This window comes from Helianthus annuus, chromosome 6 (assembly GCF_002127325.2).
Source record: "Helianthus annuus cultivar XRQ/B chromosome 6, HanXRQr2.0-SUNRISE, whole genome shotgun sequence".
Classification (NCBI taxonomy): domain Eukaryota; kingdom Viridiplantae; phylum Streptophyta; class Magnoliopsida; order Asterales; family Asteraceae; genus Helianthus; species Helianthus annuus.
In genome coordinates, this window is record NC_035438.2 from 101,463,276 (window position 1) to 101,481,651 (window position 18,376).

At 35.5% G+C, this 18,376-nt stretch overlaps 3 protein-coding genes across 5 annotated transcripts; all 3 read left to right on the top strand.

The window, feature by feature from the left end:
- Positions 1-1,770: 1,770 nt before the first annotated feature.
- LOC110937051 (ABC transporter G family member 26) lies at positions 1,771-6,400 on the top strand. 3 transcript variants are annotated; one of them, XM_022179460.2, is made up of 11 exons: positions 1,771-2,022; positions 2,137-2,212; positions 2,306-2,471; positions 2,558-2,847; positions 2,913-3,068; positions 3,714-3,897; positions 4,403-4,681; positions 4,760-5,044; positions 5,537-5,821; positions 5,900-6,007; positions 6,079-6,400. In XM_022179460.2, exons 4-11 carry the CDS (start codon positions 2,585-2,587, stop codon positions 6,346-6,348), a joined length of 1,830 nt encoding a protein of 609 aa, XP_022035152.1. In that variant the 5' UTR covers positions 1,771-2,022; positions 2,137-2,212; positions 2,306-2,471; positions 2,558-2,584; the 3' UTR covers positions 6,349-6,400. The 3 variants fall into 3 exon arrangements, with proteins under 3 accessions (XP_022035152.1, XP_022035151.1, XP_035830474.1); XM_022179459.2 differs by having other exon boundaries at positions 1,795-2,022; positions 2,102-2,212; XM_035974581.1 differs by having other exon boundaries at positions 1,795-2,022; positions 2,102-2,471.
- A 3,709-nt stretch (positions 6,401-10,109) lies between these two features.
- On the top strand, positions 10,110-12,601 carry LOC110937050 (ER membrane protein complex subunit 8/9 homolog). The gene is made up of 5 exons (XM_022179457.2): positions 10,110-10,434; positions 10,506-10,652; positions 10,748-10,807; positions 12,072-12,238; positions 12,339-12,601. Exons 1-5 carry the CDS (start codon positions 10,219-10,221, stop codon positions 12,367-12,369), a joined length of 621 nt encoding a protein of 206 aa, XP_022035149.1. The 5' UTR covers positions 10,110-10,218; the 3' UTR covers positions 12,370-12,601.
- Positions 12,602-17,136: 4,535 nt separating this feature from the next.
- Positions 17,137-17,881, top strand: LOC118479609. The gene is made up of 3 exons (XM_035974219.1): positions 17,137-17,298; positions 17,389-17,598; positions 17,708-17,881. The coding sequence occupies exons 1-3, from the start codon at positions 17,146-17,148 to the stop codon at positions 17,879-17,881; spliced, it is 537 nt and encodes a 178-aa protein (XP_035830112.1). The 5' UTR covers positions 17,137-17,145.
- The last annotated feature ends 495 nt before the right edge of the window (positions 17,882-18,376 follow it).

Here is an 18,376-nt window from a genome sequence, read left to right on the forward strand (position 1 = left end):
CTAGTAAATATACTAAAATAAAATAAATGAAACACAATAACTAAATAAATAGAGTAAACTGCCATTTTGGTCCCTGTAATTTGGGCACTTTTGCCATTTTAGTCCAAATCTCAAACTTTTTATATCTGGGTCCATGTGGTTTGCATTTTGTTGCCATTTTAGTCCAAAACTCAAAATCTCTGATTTTTGACTGTTTTAATATCCCTTTTTTGTCTTTATCTGGAGGGGTAGTTTGGTCATTTAATTTTCATTAAAGCAATTCATTTAATAAAAAACCCCCAAATATAAAACCCCCCCAGATCATCATCATCTTCAACCTCAACCCCCTGATCATCATCATCTTCAACCTCATCATCTTCAACCACCACCACCCCCCTCTCGCCGCCAAGCACCACCACCTGCCACCACCCTCTCGCACCCCCTGCAACCACCGCCCAACTACCCAACCCCACCCCCACCCCTTTTTCTTCTCCGACTTCACTTTTCAATTCTATTTGGTCTGCTTCTTCATCCCTCCTTCCTTCCCTAAACTGCTTCTCTCTCCTAACTCTCTCTCTCTCTCCATCACTTCTCTCTCTGAGTTCAAAACCTAAAATCAACAACAAAAAAAACCCTTTCTCTCCTCACTCTCTTTCCATCGCCTCTCTATCTCTTTATCTAAACCTAAAATCAAACAATTCAGACAACACATGACCTGCATCTTTCTATTAACCTCGTTAAAAGGCCGATTTACAAATAATTCAAATCCTTTATCTGCCTTTTTCCATCTCAAATGAATCCAAATTCGTTAAAATCAAGAAACAGAAAACTAATTTGATAACTGAAACCTTAACCTTGATTCTTAAATCATCATCTTTCTGCACCTGAATCGATACTAATCGCATCAAATCCATCTCAAAACAATCTGATCTCGTGTAAAAGGCCGATCTGTAAACAGTACCTTAACCTTGATTCTTAAATCATCATCTTTCTGCACCTGAATCTATACTAATCGCATCAAATCCATCTCAAAACAATCTAATCTCGTGTAAAAGGCCGATTTGTAAACAGTATCCTTCATCGAGGTTTTATAAACAATAATTAAGGGCCGGAGCTTCTGTGATTTTGGCATGATTCGATGATGAATATGTGTTGAATCCTTTTAGTTTCTGTGATTTTGAAGCACTTATGTAGTGAATCTATCAGTTGTTTGTTTGATCTAGAGAGAGAAGAAACGTGGTGGCTGGCGATTCTTAAACAGGTTGACGGTTAGGGTTTGGAGGTGGATGATGCGGCGGTGGGTGAATGGGTGGTGATGGTGGAAATAGGTGGTTGTGGAAGGAGGTTATGGCGGTGGTGGTGCTATAGAGAGAGAGAAGAAAGAGAAGGAGGAGGTGGCGGTGGTGGTGGTGCTATAGAGAGAGAGAGAAGAGAGAGAGAGAGAGAGAGAGAGAGAGGAGAGAGAGCGCTTGATCGAATGGTTGAGGAATTAAACTGCCATTTAATTTAATTTGGGGTTTGTTTTGTTTTTGTGAATGATTAATATACACACATACATATACAACAAATGAAATTTAAAAAAATGACCAAAATGTCCCTGCACTAAAGGACAAAATAATCAGTTTTCAACAGTCAAAATAGAGGGCTTTTGGACTAAAATGACAACAAAATGCAAACCACAGAGACCCAAATGTAAAAAGTTTGAGATTTAGACTAAAATAGCAAAAATACTCAAACCACAGAGACCAAAATGAAAGTTTACTCAAATAAATATACTAAAATAAATGCATGTGGAGAGACGCATGAGTTGCAGCAACTATCATCATCTTGAATTCAGATGTAAAGCTATGTGTTAACCATGGAGGGGCGCTATCGCTTATCTGGAGCGTGAGGTGGGATGCTGACCAACGATGGCAGCAAGGAGGAGGGGCCGAGGGGCACCTACCATTACAAGGCTTGGAGATACCGTGATGCCTACTTTACTTAGCGCACTTTTTGACATATACCACAATACAAATGGGGCAACCGAACCCGTGATTAGAAGTAAATTTGATTCTGAATACTGAATACGAAAATTATATTTTCTATTTTTATTTTATGAATGAAAAAGATGAGTTCACAGGTTCTTACAATATCATGTTCTTGACATGTTGGTAGTTGGTGAGATTGTGGCACCAAGGGTGTGTTACAACAACAAATTCGCAAGTCTTTTGAATATATAGGTTTGATATTGGTATGTTTTAGTTGAAACAATTCAGATGTAAAAACCAGATTAAACAACACACAATTGTATGATTGATTGTTTCTGCTTCACAATGGATTTCAGGAGCCAAGACGAAATCGAGGACTTGTCGACTTCATCCCCTGCGCCAATCGGCAGCAACGGGTTTGTTCGTAGCTTTGATTTGAATGCCCCGACTTACCATATAAACTCTCAGATTGATATACCAGATGATCACTTGAAAGACCGTCCACTCCCCATTTTCCTCAAGGTGTTTGATGAAATGCCTCAATGAATTTTGATAACACAAACACATGTCATTTGTTATATGAAGTTTCTTGTTTTATAATAATGCAGTTTGAAGATATAGAGTTTAAGGTGAAAATGAGCAAAGCAACACCTGGGAATCCGGTTAAAGCGGTTATGTCAAAGGTGGTTTCCCAACCAAAAACTGAACAAGACAACTATAAGCAGATTTTGAAGGGCATAACTGGAAGCATTGGCCCGGGTGAGATCCTTGCGTTGATGGGTCCTTCCGGTAGTGGTAAAACAACACTATTGAAAGTCATTGGGGGACGATTACGAGACAATATTAAAGGAACCATCACGTATAATGATGTTCCATATAGTCCAGCTCTTAAAAGAAGGTATATAACTTCATTAAAGCATATGATCAAGCTATATACTAACTACCGGTTGGCTTCATGTACAGGATTGGATTTGTTACACAAGATGATGTGCTCTACCCACAATTGACAGTTGAGGAGACTTTGATTTTTGCTGCATTTTTAAGGCTTCCGGGCAGCATGAGTCGAACACAGAAATATGAAAGAGTTGAGGTCATTATAAAGGAATTAGGTCTTGAAAGGTTTGTTAATAATCCTTGTATGAACTAGGGGTGCTAAACGGGTCGTGTTCGCGGGTTAGCGGGTTCAACCCGACCCGAACCCGAAAATTTTACACAAACCCGAACCCGACCCGAACCCGAAAATCGTATCATACATAAGAACCCGAACACGACCCGAAGTTTCGTGGGTTGACCCGAACACGACCCGTTCAACCCGAATTTTTTTATTTTTTTTAGAAATTAATATATTAAAATTAAAATTTACTAAAAAAACACAAATGTATATAATAATATCATATTTAAATTATAAAATCTATGTTAATTTCTCTTTTTAATTTATAATCATTGCATAAAATACACACCTCCATTTAATTTATCACATAAAATATATTGTAAAAAAATATAATATAGTATAAATGTGTTAAACGGGTCAACCCGCCAACCCGACCAGGTTGACCCGAACCCGACCCGTTAACCTAAACGGGTTCGCGGGTTCAACCTGAAACTGACCCGAACCCGTTTAGACTAAACCTAAACCCGCGAATTTCGTGTTAGGTTCGTGTCGGGTTTTCGGGTCGTGTCAGAAATTCACGCCCCTAGTATGAACTAATGTTTTTTTACTAGTTCCTTGTTCTTATCGTTTCGTTTGAAAAAAAAAAAAAAAAGATGCCGAAAAACACGAGTAGGAGGAGGATTCATTGGTGGGATATCCGGGGGCGAAAGAAAAAGAACCAGCATTGGATATGAGATTCTGGTTGATCCTTCGTTGTTGCTGCTTGATGAACCAACTTCAGGCCTTGATTCAACATCAGCAAACAAACTTATTGAGATTCTAAGAGAAAATGCTAAGGTGATATAAAATTACCTAATTACCCTTTGTTTTAATCCCATAATTTCACTAGAATGTCCTTTTTTAACATTTTAGATATTAATTGCATAAATAATCGTAATGTGTCTAACACTCAGCCAACTAACTATTTATCAGATTATTACAATTTCAAACAACAAAAACACATTTAAACATCATCTCTATAGTCTGCTCTTTTACCTTGGTTTATAAGGCGTCCCTGATGCACGAGGCGTTGAGGTAAACGCATCAGGGGCGATCATCGCTCATGTACTTTTGGGTCAAATTTAGTCAAAATTAGGGTACATAGGAGGTTTAAATGTAGAAACAACAACCTAAGACAAATGTTGTGGTTGTAAACAAAGTTTAGTTTGTTCTACAACCTCGGCTTTTGCGACCAAAAACCAAGTTTTCTACAATTGATTATTGAACTTTTTTTTATCCAAACACCCTCTATAAAAATGAATCGAAACTGTTTTAACGGGTGGTTTTTGTTCTGTTGATTCAGGCCGGGAGGACAATTATCACAACAATCCACCAACCGTCAAGTAAAGTGTTTCATATGTTTGACAAGATCTTACTGATATCCGAAGGCCACCCCGTGTACTATGGAAAGGCAAGGGAATCAATGAGCTATTTTACTTCTCTGAGGTTCATCCCTGATATAGCCATGAACCCCGCAGAGTTCTTGCTAGATTTAGCCACAGGTCAAGTAAACGACATTTCTGCCCCTGATGATATCGTGACTCCTAAAGGCACTTGTGAATATGAAAGGGCTGTCATCAAGGTAAAAACCTCTTGTATCCTCTCATTGTTTGAACTTATTGTGAATAATTTTGGTCTATATATCCTCCTATGCAAGTAGTATGTTCAACATAAGTATAAGATCGAACTTGATAGCAAAGAAAAAGAAGCAAATCATCAAATGGGAAATGCCCCGGAACATCTTCGGTTAGCAATTCAAGTGAAAAAGGATTGGACAATAAGTTGGTGGGATCAGTTTTTAATATTGTTTAAGAGAACTTACAGAGAAAGGTGGAGAGATTACTTTGATATCCTAAGAATCATTCAGTCTCTTGGAGTTGCACTCTTGTTAGGCCTTTTATGGTGGAAATCAAGCTACGCTACCGAGGCTCACCTTAGAGATCAGGTTAGATTTTACTCACAGGTCTTTTATCTCTAACCTGTCAACAAGTAAGATAAAAAGAATTAGATATGACGAAAAAAAGATTATACTTGTCAAAAACTTAAAATATTGTATATTAAAGAAACTAGATCACTACCGTTACAATCTAATCTTTGTAAACACACTAGTTATTTATAAATATATATTTATGAGATAATCTAACGAGTTAAACGGGTAAAAGAGTAAACATTCGCTACATAGAAAAAACGATAAATTTGTTGAAAACTTTCGATATTGTTTATTCAAGAAACTTGATTACTCATGAGATAAACTAATTTTGGTGATCATATTTGACACACTAATTATTTATAAAAAAAAAAAAAAAATAGTTCTTTTGGGAAATGGAAATGTTTTGAATCCCTTTAAACCGATATGCGACATGCTCGTTTTGCCAACTTTAGTGTAAACCATCCATTGTTAAAAAGAAGCTACATTTTAATATTTGTAACTACACAGATCGGCTTGTTATTCTACGTTTGTATCTTCTGGACGTCTTCATCAATATTTGGAGCCGTATACGTATTCCCGTTTGAGAAGTTTATGCTTGTAAAAGAAAGAAAAGCTGATATGTATAGGCTGAGTGCCTACTACGTGTGCAGCACGTTGTGCGACATGATTGCGCACGTTACATACCCAACTGTTTTCATGTCCATTTTATATTTCATGGTGGGGTTCAAGAAAAGCGTACAGTGCTTCTTCATGACAATGTCTGTGATCTTATTAATAGCCATAACCAGCCAAGTAAGTGTAACATGGTCCTACATGCATTTCGCAACATCTATCTATAGGAAATAAAGTAACAGGTCTGGGTTTTCCTAGGGTGCTGGTGAAATGTTTGGTGCTGCAGTGATGAGCATTAGAAGGGCTGGCATGGTTGCTTCTTTAATACTAATGATGTTTCTTCTTACTGGAGGCTACTATGTTCAGGTATTTACTTAAACCTAACAAATTGGTTGGCGTTGGACGTACAAATTGCTCATGTCAACTGTTTGTTGCAGAATATACCAAAATTCATGCAGTGGTTAAAGTATTTATCCTTCATGTACCACGGCTTTAGGCTGCTTCTAAAAGTACAGTACTCGGGTGATGAGTTATACGAGTGTGAAAGCATAGGAGGATGCAGACCGTTGCAGAGTTCGCCATCATTCGACACTGTAAATTTAAAAGGAGGGTGGAAAGAGGTCTGGATGCTGCTAGGAATGGGTCTGGGGTATCGTTTGTTGGCTTACATTTGCCTTCGTAGAAAGATTAGCCAATGCAATATTTGATTCGTATATTATGATATAACCTTTTATTCAAAGTTATCGTTGTGTTGTGTTGTGTTGTGTTGTGTCTGTGATTACACCCATAATATTACCTAATACACCCATTCATATAAAACTTTATTTTACTTTTCTTTAAACTTTAGTTTTATTTTTATCATAGATTTTTATTTAATATATAATAAGTTACCGCTGATCATCATTTTATCATAAACCGATACTAATATATTTTATCATAAACTAATATATTGAGGGTTTTATAATGTAATATATCTTTAAATTATACTAGTCTATCTGTTATGGGTTAACTAAAAAGTGTTAGCTAAAGTGTCACGTCATTGTCTTGTAGGCGGTAGAGATTTAACTGACCCATCCTTTAACAAGTGTGTTATGATTCAACTAAATTTCAGTTTTTTCCAGATTATTGTTTTCAATTTAATTCAAAATATATTATTTTACTTAAAAATAATAAAATTAAATGCTAACTATAAATGAAAGTTCCAGGAATCGATCACGGTAAAATGTTTAGAATGATGTAAACAAAATCTGTTACACAAATATAAGTGTGGAATACATATATATGGGTTTTGTATTCTCAGAGATACTAAATAAACTTTCTGATTAAAATTTGGCAGCACCACTATCACCTCCTTTACAAAAGCTTCAATCCCAAAGTTATGAAGTCCATGCGCATCACTACACTTTATATAGGCGTAGGACCCTGTGTACCGGTTTCAGACGCACGCACTACTCATGCGCTACGCAGGACTCTTGCGTGCGTATGAGTAGTTGTTTTACATTTTAATTCAAACAAAAACTTAAATGAAATGTACTGTCTAACAAAATGACAATTACAAAAGGTGACATTAGACATTACTGTACTAACAAACACCCCCATTCCAAAAACTCTCTTTCGATACTCTTTCATGTGCTCTTCAAAACTCTTTTTTGAGTTTGATCGGTCTTCGGAGGTCTTCGAAATTGGTATCTTGATGTAACACCCGATCACGTGGAAATTGTGGCGGAAACGTCGGGGAGTCAGATTACAAATTGTTCGCAACACATGATACTAATGTTTTGTTATATTGATTACATTGTTTTACAAACACAAAGAAGTACAAGTAAATGTTTTTAAATTTAAAAGCAATCTAAGGCCCGAGTCCATTCCTATATGTAGCATGCTTGAGATGTCGATACCTAAAACATATGTGAAAATAGACGGTCACATATGTTTGTTATTGCAATATATTGTCAACTACAAGAGTTGGCAAGTGAAAATAGATTTTTGTAGCTAATATATGGCAAAAAGTTTAGTATTGCAACACATCGTGTTTGATAGTAAAACATTGTGAAAAAAGTGTGTTGTGGATGGCATTATGTATAAAACCAAACAACTTGTCTTAACAGAAATTGTACATTGTACTTTGTTTAACTTGTACTTTGTTTCATCATAACATAGGATCTTCAAGTGATTTGAATAACACTATGATAGATAATAGAATAAAGGGCACTTATATATAGGAAGTAATACCGGCGTATCCACCATGCCCTTATCGTATTACTCTCGTTTCGTCATTCTAAATCACTTTTATAATTTATGTTATAACGCCACACAACTTCACACATAAAAATAGAAATCGAGATGTATTAGTGAAAGTGCTATTAGAAATCCAAACACGAATTTAGAATGGTACTTTGAGGATCCAACAAGGATTCTGGGATTCGTACTTTGTTTCACCACATAAGTTGCATATAAACACGTTACATAGAAACTAACCAAGAACTTGTGAAAGTACTTTTAGAAATCCAATCAAGGATTTAAAATAGTACTTTAAGTATCCAACAAGGATCTAACTATTTGTATAGAAAGATCCAACAAAGATTTGGGATTTGTACTTTATTTCGCCACATAAGTTGTACACACCAAGAGCACTTAGTAAACACATATGCCACAACGTAGTATTTGAGAAAAATTGGTTAGCACATATGAATCACCCCAAAACTATTTGAAAATGGAAAAGTTGGGACTATGTACTCACAGGTTGCTTAGATGATGTTCCTATACGTGCTCGCAAAGTTCAAGTGTTTCGTAGAAACAAGGATTTGTTTGTCAAAGTTTTGTTGTGATAATGTTTGTGGATGAATATGGGTTATGGAAGCATCGTAACTTTGAAGAAGTTTAGATGTTTTATAAGATAGGAATTTTGGCAGCAATCTGTGTTGTTTTTGTAAAAATACGTTAAAAATAGCAAACATTCTCAAACAATTATAAAAATTTCCAGTTTACTAAATAAAAGTGTATTCTATAACTTTCCTTTAGATCTTTTTGTTCGGAATCCGGAAATGGTCAAAACTATTGATCTTTACAAATTATTCAATTTTGAACTTTCGTTTGGTTTTAAACATTTGAGGGTCCAAATAGAGGTGTTTGTAGATGTATCATACATCGTTTAAACTACATTTTGATGAACTTAATCAAATGTAAGAGTTTACTTTGTTTGGTTAAGTTTTGACCAAGTTATGCTTGGTTAAAGTAACAACACAAAATCTGTCCAAAACAGGAAGTTTCCATCAGTAGTCTATTAAATGCGTATAGATTTTGACAGAAGAGTGAATAGAATGTGGCTTATAACCATATGAGCAAGGGATCTCATGTAACATGGTTGGTTAAACCTAACATTTTGATTGGAAAGTGTTTTGAAGTGTTTTGACCCGTTACGGCTAGTTTGTGCTAATTAACTAGTCGTATGCGCAAACACGGGTCCGAATGGTCGAATGGGTCCTATGATGTGTCCGACATGTCAAAATAGGTTTATTTATGTTATATGATCAGTCTTGATGTAAAAATGTAGCTCATATAGGTTTGATTAAGTTACAAGTTTTGTCCTTTATGTTTACACCAAATTACAGCCGTTGTCATTTAGCGCAAAAGTTGACAAGTTTTGTATTTTATGTTTCAAAATCTTGCACATTATGTCCTCTACGCCTAACTCAGTTAGTTTTTTTAGTTAAGTTTTTTTAATATTGGATTGTACATCCTTACTCCACCACCAGAATTCCCTATGCCCACTTATATCTCGTGTTGTAACCCCTAAAGTATACTTCGCCACATGAATAATGGTGGTAGCCATCGTCTCCTACATTTGGTTTGTGTCCCCATTAGCCGATGTTGTCAAGATGAGCTTATCTCTAAACATTGCAATCGTGTCGCCTTTCAAATCTCCTTGGACTCTAGCTCGTATTTTCCTCTCTCATCTAGTCTAGAAATATTCTCTTGACGACTAGAAGGTTAAAAAATAAAATAAAAAATAGAGTGAATTTCAAGGATTGTCCTTTATCTTTATACCCATTTTCAGGCGTTATCCTTTATGTTCAAAGTTGACGAGTTATGTCCTTTATGTTTTCATATCATACACGTTTTGTCCTTTAGGCCTAACCCAGTTAGTTTTTTCAGTTAAATTTGGTCATATGCTTTACACATGAGGGCATTTTTGTCAATTAAAAGGTAAGTTCAACGGCAGATTTGCAGCTCAAAGCTTCTGCAACCTTTGAATTAACAAAAATGTCTTCATGTGCAAAGCACATGACCAAATTTAACTGAAAAAAACTAACTGGGTTAGGCCTAAAGAACAAAACGTGTATGATATGAAAACATAAAGGACAAAACTCGTCAATTTTGAACATAAAGGACAACGTCTGAACATGGGTATAAAGATAAAGGACAATCCTTGAAATTCACTCTAAAAAATATATTAAGCAGGTAAGATGACACCAAACAAATGGGCCGGGTGAAGATATATTTGCATGGATCGATCTGGTGGCCATCGGATCTCTCACCCCCTTATTTGCGGTTGAATTCGAAAACCCTAGCTAGCGATGAACAACAGCAACGGCGGCGACTGTAGATACGTGATCGATCAAAATGCTTACATTAAGCTGGTCCTCCATGCCTTGAAGCACAAGACCTCAGCCGTTAACGGCGTCCTCCTCGGCCGCCTCTCCGGCGAAGTTGTTGAAATCGCCGATTCGGTTCCTCTTTTCCACTCTTCTCAGATCGGACTTCTTCCTCCTCTCGAGATCGCCTTAATTACGGTATTTGCCCCAATTAGTGCTTCCTGATTTAGGTTTTCTGTTTTGTTAAATTGTGAATTGCGTAACAACAGATAGAAGAGTATTACAGCTCTCAAGGACTGAGTATCGTCGGTTATTTCCACGCTAATGAGCGATTCGATGATCTCGAGCTCGGTACTGTTGCTAGGAATATTGCGGATCATGTCTATCGTTATTTCCCCCAAGCCGCGCTACTTCTGGTACGATCTCTATTATAACCAGTTTGCAAATTCATTTCTTGTTGTCATGATCTGATGATAATAAGTATAGTCTTCATTAATCTTTTGACGCACAGCTAGATAACAAAAAGCTTGGAGCCTTACGAAACAACAAGGATATGGCTCCTGTAATGCAGGTATGATCGATTGAATTTTACTTTCTTTCATATAGATTCTGATTACAATATGATGTTTCCTCTGTTCTGGATGTGTGTATAACTTCACATTTTCCACTGTGTTATATCTTGGATGATGACCTCTATAGTTTTATTCACTTTGGAACCGTTATAAAACTAATTTGATTGGTTCAAATAAACTACCATTCTTAGAATCTGTATGCAGTTTTGCCTTCTTTTAAAACGTCGATTCATTTGTTCCTAATTACCTATCCAACTTTTTTAAAAGCATTGGTCCTTTAGTTTGCCCCTGGATTTATGTTTCGTTTTTCTATTTGCTTAAGCTTATCTTAAAGCAATTATGATACCAATGGTGATAAATAATTCTAATCTGCCATTGTTATGTCCACAACGAGTTGATTTCAGTTGCATTTTTGCCGATTATTGCCTACTTTTTTTTCTTTTCAAAATGACGGTTAACGGCTTGTTAAATCGAAAAGAATGCTTGCTTATATGGTTATGTTCCATCCACTGATCCATGATCCTGCTACACCAATCTTCTTGGAATTGTGCATCTGAATAATTTGTACTATCTTGTTATTACATATTACACTTGTAGGCAAAAGATCAAATACAAATAATCTTAACATACTAAACATACAAATTGAAGGAAAACCCAAAAAGACAAGGTGGCATTTTTGTAATTACCACCAACTATCAAAGTTACAACCAAAAATACCTAAAAAACACAATTTTTTTTTAACATTTTTTATTAAAAAATCGCTACATTTCGTTAGCAAAAAAAAAAAAAAAAGTTTTTTTTTGGCTGCTACTAAAAGTAGCGATTTTTTAATAAAAAATGTTAAAAAGGTTTTTTGGGGTTTAGTTTTTAGCATTTTAGCTTGGGTGGGGGGGGGGGGGTTAGGTTTTTTTTAGGTTTTTGGGGGTTGGGGGGGGGGGGTTAGGTTTTTTTAGGTTTTTGGGGGTGGGGGGGGGGGGTAGGTTTTTTTTAGGTTTTTGGGGGGGGGGGGGGGTAGGTTTTTTTTAGGTTTTTGGGGGGTGGGGGGTTTAGGTTTTTTTTGGGGGTGGGGGGGAGTGGTTAGGTTTTTTTAGGTATATTTGTAGAGTAACTTTGATAGTTATTGATAATTACAAAAATACCACCTTGTCTTTTTGAGTTTTCCTTCAATTTGTATGTTTAGTATGTTAAGATTATTTGTACAAGAACTTTACCCTACACTTGTAATCTTGTTAAGACTATGTTTTATTTTCTGTCTTTGCGCAGCTTTATACACGAGACTCATCTAAAAGTTGGAAACATGTTGAGTCAAACGGGAACAAGCGGTTGACCACCAAGGAGCCATCTGCCAACATTGTCCTATTGGATTATATTTCATCCGAGAAATGGAATGATGTTGTCGACTTTGATGACCACCTTGACGACATAAGCAAGTAAGGAACATACGCTTCTCTTAAACAATCATCTAGATTATAAAATTTTGTGAAATTATTTTAAATTTTTATTTTATTTTATTTTATTTTATTTGGGCAGGGATTGGTTGAATTCTCAACTCTTTAAGTGACATTCCAATTTGGCAAGCAAAGATAGATCAAGACTCTTAAACGCGCCTTCTTTCCCCATCTCCTGTAACCTGTGTGTTGTTTTTGATTTATTGAGTTTGAATCGAACACGGATCAACTACTTTTTTAACTGTATCAGGAGCAAACATTGTCTTTTAGATTAAAGTTATGATTTACAAACAAGTTGCCGTCAGTTTCCTTTTTTTTCTAGAAACTCAGAAGGTTATACTTGAAGAATGGCTGAGCCTACTAGTTCCATATTTTTGTTTATCTTATTATTGGTTCAGCAAAGTGGTAATGATGTTTTTTTCTTCTCAGTTCTTTCTTACGCTTGTAAACAAACCAAACAAACACAAATTGGGACTTGTTCGTGTTAGTTCGTTTATTAAGAAATGGATGTGTCATTGGATTAATATTCTAACCAAATGTAAAAGAACAAATGTAAATGAACGTGTTTGTGCTGGCTCTTTAGTTGATTAGCTAAGGCATGGTTCGAAAATTTGATTTGACCCGTGCATGTTTAGCTAATTAGTATTAGGGTGTAGGGAGTGGTTAGACACTTGAAAGTGGTAAACTTCAAAATCAACCAATGTGAGTGTGCCATGTCATTCACTGAAAAAACGTTTAAACTATGCTCAAAAGTGTTGACAATGGTTAGACAATTCATGAATTGGTAAACTATTAAAAAAAAAGAAAAAGGTGTGATTGGTTAAGATGGCATGGACCCCACGCCACACACCCCCTCTCTCTCCTACCCTCCCTCTCCCCGATCGCCAACCTGTTACCGCACCTCCACCTTCGCCGCGTGGAAAACATGGTTGGCGGTGGTGTTCCCGCGCGGCAAACTTTTTTTACTGAACCAGTTACCGCCCACACCGTATCCCCTTACTTATATGTAAATGTACCTAAATGAATAAATATAAACAATTGTAAATGAGCAAACATAGCACGCACACGTTCATTTGTGTTTGTTTAATTAGATAAAACAAAAAATTTCTTCATATTCGTTTATTAAACTTCTCGTCAATTAATTCACCAAACATTCGGTGACAAGTGAGGTCAAGGTAAAAACACTAAGGTAGCGTTTGGTATGAAGGAATAGAAGGTGGAATGGAATGGTTCATTCTCATGGAATGAAAAGAAACATGTTTGGTTATCATGGGGTAATGGAATGGAGCATTCCAAAGGAATGTAATTCCTTCCAAATATAACAATTTTCATTCCTTGGTAAGGGGATGTTTTTTTTTCATTCCTTCAAGGAATGGAATGAAATATAAATTTATTATTATTATTATTATTATTATTATTATATTTATGTTTATATTTATATATATTTATATTAATACGAATTTTAATATATATAAAAAATATTGGTATTAATTATTTTACCATTATTATTATTATTATTATTATTATTATTATTATTATTATTATTATTGAGGCAATTATATTTTTGTCGTTTTTAATACAACTGTATTTCGTTAGTTCTTTTTTTTTTTTATCAAAATGTACAAAGTAGTGATTCATTCTATTCACATATGTGTAACCAAACATCACAATGGAATGGAATGATCCATTTCATTCCATTGTCCATTCCATTACCTCATCCATTCTATTCCCTCATCCATTCCATTACCCTATACCAAACAGACCCTAAATGTATAGAGACATGTCACAGGAACATGAATTCTTTTCACGTGTAAATGTGTGTTTTTAACAAATACTAAATATATAGTCATGTGACAGGAACATCGGGAGACCTTTTCGCCTTTATGTTATTATATTTTAATTTTTAAGTTATATTGATGCAAGACATTGAATGCTCAGAGACAAATGCTCGTTAATGTATGACATTGAAGATATGGGTTTGTTCCATCGTTCACAATCATGTTCATAATAATTCTGATGTTTTTATCTAAAATATATCAAGTGTTCGGTGACTAATGGTAATAATTATTTGTTGATAATATCGTTTATGTATAACAGGTAGGGAGAGAGACCAAAAGGGGTTATAGCATAGCGGTAATAAGGTGTGATGAAAAATGGTCTCTACTCATGAGGTTGAGGGTTCCATAGGGGTGCTAAGACGGGTCGTGTTCACAGGTCCAACCCGACCTGAACCCTAAAAATTTACATGAACCCGAACCAGAACATGAAAATCATGTCAGATATATGAACCCAATCACCACAAGAATAATCACGGGTTGACCTGAACATGAAACTAATATTCACCGGTTTATGTCCAATAATGGACAAAGGTGTAGATTTACGAGTAGGATTAGAGAATGTGTGAGTTAGCTAGTAAATTAAAAGGTAGGAAGAAAGCAAACGTCGCTCGATCAAGAGCCTGAATCCCAATACAGGGTTTGGTAGAGAGCCCGGATGGGAGGAAACATGAAATCATTTCATCCATAGTATAGTTGATAGTTAATTACATACATAAAAGAGATGAATTTATTAGACGAGTCAAAACATAACGACGGTTAAAGTTGGCTCATTTTATTTTCAAAATTTGATATGTAAATTACACATATCGTCCTTGTGCTATGCATGTGATTCAGACATTTAATACTTCTGGTATTTAGATGCCCCATTTTAATTTGGATGCCCTCTATACGCTACGTATAAAGCTATGCATGGCGTATAGGTTCATAAAATCAAGGATAGACAAATCTGTCAAAGATGTCAATTCAAACCATTATACGACACATATAGTGTTATATGATGTCTATACAAAGTAAGCTTATACGTCGCGTAAAGGCCTATACGTGACGTATAACAATGTGACACAAAGTTATGACAGTCTGGGAACATTATAGACCTCGTACCTTATACGCCACGTATAATTGTATACACAACGTATAGGGATTTGAGAGACAAGACAAACACCCAGTTGTCTGTCCTTGGGGGTTATTACCTCATACCTCATACTACAGGTATAGATCTATACAAAGCCTATACATGTCAAATTATAGTACAACATGTAGAGACTCGTTTTCATTCTCTAAACCTTCGTTTATTCATTTTCTCTCAATATATGCTATAGCTATAGGGTTTTGATTTTTTTCTAATCTATCAACATCAAAGTTCATTTATTCATTTTCGCTGAACGTTTTTGTTTACAAAATACTTACAAAATCATTGTTTTATGAGGGGTCTGGTGTTCAATCTTCTTACAAGAGAGGGCTGTGAAATTTTAATCAGGAAGAAGAGGTCATGTGTTCTTATCATGAGACAGGGCTACCAGACTTGAATAAGGCAAAACATCACTTTATTAATTACTGGTTAGGTTTACCAAAGTCTAACTATTACGTTGTTTCAGGAGTTCGTCCTTGAACCTCTTCCTGGCACAACCCAAAAACGAGTTCGTCTTTGGGGTCAACCTTCATACTCGGAAGAAAGCAATCCAGGGTATGTTTACATGGTCCAACCTTCTTATGTGGAACCAAGCAATTTGGCGTATGAATACGAGGTTTAATCTATGTACCTAGAACAAAACATTCCTGAGTAGAAGGAACGTTCAAACCCTAACAAATAAAATTCCTAGAAGTTCAGTAGGATCGTCATTGTTTTCATAAAACTATAAAGCTTTCCATATCACCTGAGCAGTGAATGAAAATGGTTAACCATTTATTACAACTCGAATGGTAGTAGACGTAGTTTCATAATCTATCATTGCACTTCTCTAGAATGATGAATATACACTACTAGAAAACTGTTATTATTCCTACCAAAATTTCCTACGCATTTCCTACGAACGAAAATGGCAACACATTTCCTACGAAATTCCGACGTATTAAAAAGGGTCTTAGTTTTGTGACAAAAAAAGCGACAAAAGAACGACAAATTGGTTTGCGTAGGAAAAGTGTAGGAAAATTCAGACCGATCTCCGACGAAATCCGTTTTCATTTTAACCATTAGTCGGAAATTCGTAGGAATTGTTATGCGTAGGAAAAGTGTAGGAAAATTCCGACCGATCTCCTACGGAATCCGTTTTCATTTTAATTATCAGTAGGAAATGCGTAGGAATCCAATTTATCATAAAAAAATTCATAATAAAATGAAATTACTGATATTAAAACATAAAGTTTTATTATTTATAACAATATATGTTATTTTTTAAAATAAATTTATTTATATCCGTAGAAAATGTGTAGGAAAATACCAACACAATTCCTACGAAATATGTTTCATTTCCTATCCGTAGGAAGTGTGTCAGAAATTACCGACAAATTGCTCACGGAATGGATAATTTTTTTTTGAATTATATATTGTGTTATTTTAAAAACAAATTTATTAATATCCGTATAAAATTTGTCATAAATGCCTGAACTCTGAGTCGAGCCGCTGATTTATCGAGCCAAGACAATCACTTCCATGATCGAGATTGTAGCCACTTATTATGGCGTAGTCGTCGAAAAACCGACTTGGGTCGGAACCTACCTTCTTCCGCCGCAAGTAGCTCCATTCTGACCCAGTGGCGAATTCAGGAATTTTCGCTACGGGGGGCAAAAAGTGGGTTGGTCAAAATGGGTCGGGTCAAACTATAGTGTTAGGGGTTGTTTGTTTACCTCTTAATGGGGCTCTTAATGGTTCAGACCTCTTACTAGTTCAGCACTTAATGGTTCAGACTGTTTGTTTCATGAGCAAATGTCTGAATGGTTCAGACAATTGCCTCTGAATGGTTAAGCGTTATACTGAGTCTGAATGGTTAAGACCTCTAATCTGAATTGGTCAGACATTTGCCTCTGAACGGTTAAGCTTTATACTACCTCTTAATGGTTCAGACCTCTTTACCAGTAAAGTGGATTGAAGTTTATTTTGATATCCATCTCAAAAAAGAAAGCAAAAAGAAGTATTGGGCCGGAGAGCTGGACATTAATAGTCTTGAGGGATTTGAGTTTATTTCTGAAAAATCAAGAGAAATCTATGTAAGTTATCTTTATCGTTTTTTAATAATTAGAACATTAGTGTATTAAGTTTTAGTACAACAACTAACAATGTGTTTCCATAAATTGTAGTTACGGTACAGAAGTGATATGATCAAGTTGCATGGGTCGGATCTCAACCAACATCCGGATGATCTTGATGTGTGGGTGAGAGTGGCAGGAGATAAAAAGGGCCGGATGTTCGGGGTAGGATCTTCGGATCCTAATTTCGCGATAACTGGGAAATTGTCTACATCTACCGAATCTAAATTATATTTTGATGCCATAAGGTCGCAAGAGGAGGTATTGTTTACTTCTTACAAAGTATCGCAATTCTATAAATTATATAGTTTTTAATAATTAATTAGTAGAAAACAATAACTTAGATTATTGACCCGTTTTAACAATTTAGGTTGAAAAAGTCCGAGTTGAAATGGAAAAGGAACTTGCAACTGAAAGGGATGCGAGACAAGAGTTGGAACAAAAAGTGCAACAGATGGAAAAAGAAATGAAAGAAAATGAAGAAAAGAGGCAAAAACAATTTGAAGAGTTTATGAAAAAATTCCAGCCTCCCGTTAGTCATTAGTAGCAGTTTTTTAATTATTCCGAATCTTTATGTTTAACAACGGTGATTTTGTGATTGAAACGGGCTCGGAATTTTTGTTATTTATTCCGAATCTATATGATAACAATGGATGATTTTGTAATTTAAACGTGCTCCGAATTTATGTTATTTGTTTTTGTCAAGTTTATATTCCGAATCATATTTATCAATATGCATTTTTTAGCAGGAAAAAATCAGGAATTTTTTTGTTTTTTCTATTATTTTTTAAATGTATCCGTAAGAAATGTGTAGGAAAAAGACTCAACAGGTTTTGTCAAATTCCATTGGAATTCTGTAGGAAAAAAAGATAGTTTCGTAGGAAATGCGTAAGAAAAAAGAATAGAAGTGTGTACGAAAAAAAACCAATTTTGTCAGAACTATGTAGGAAAAAGGAATATATTCCGTTAGAATTGTGTAGGAAACAAAACTAGTTTTGTAGGAAATGCGTAGGAAAAATGAATACATTCAGTTGGAATT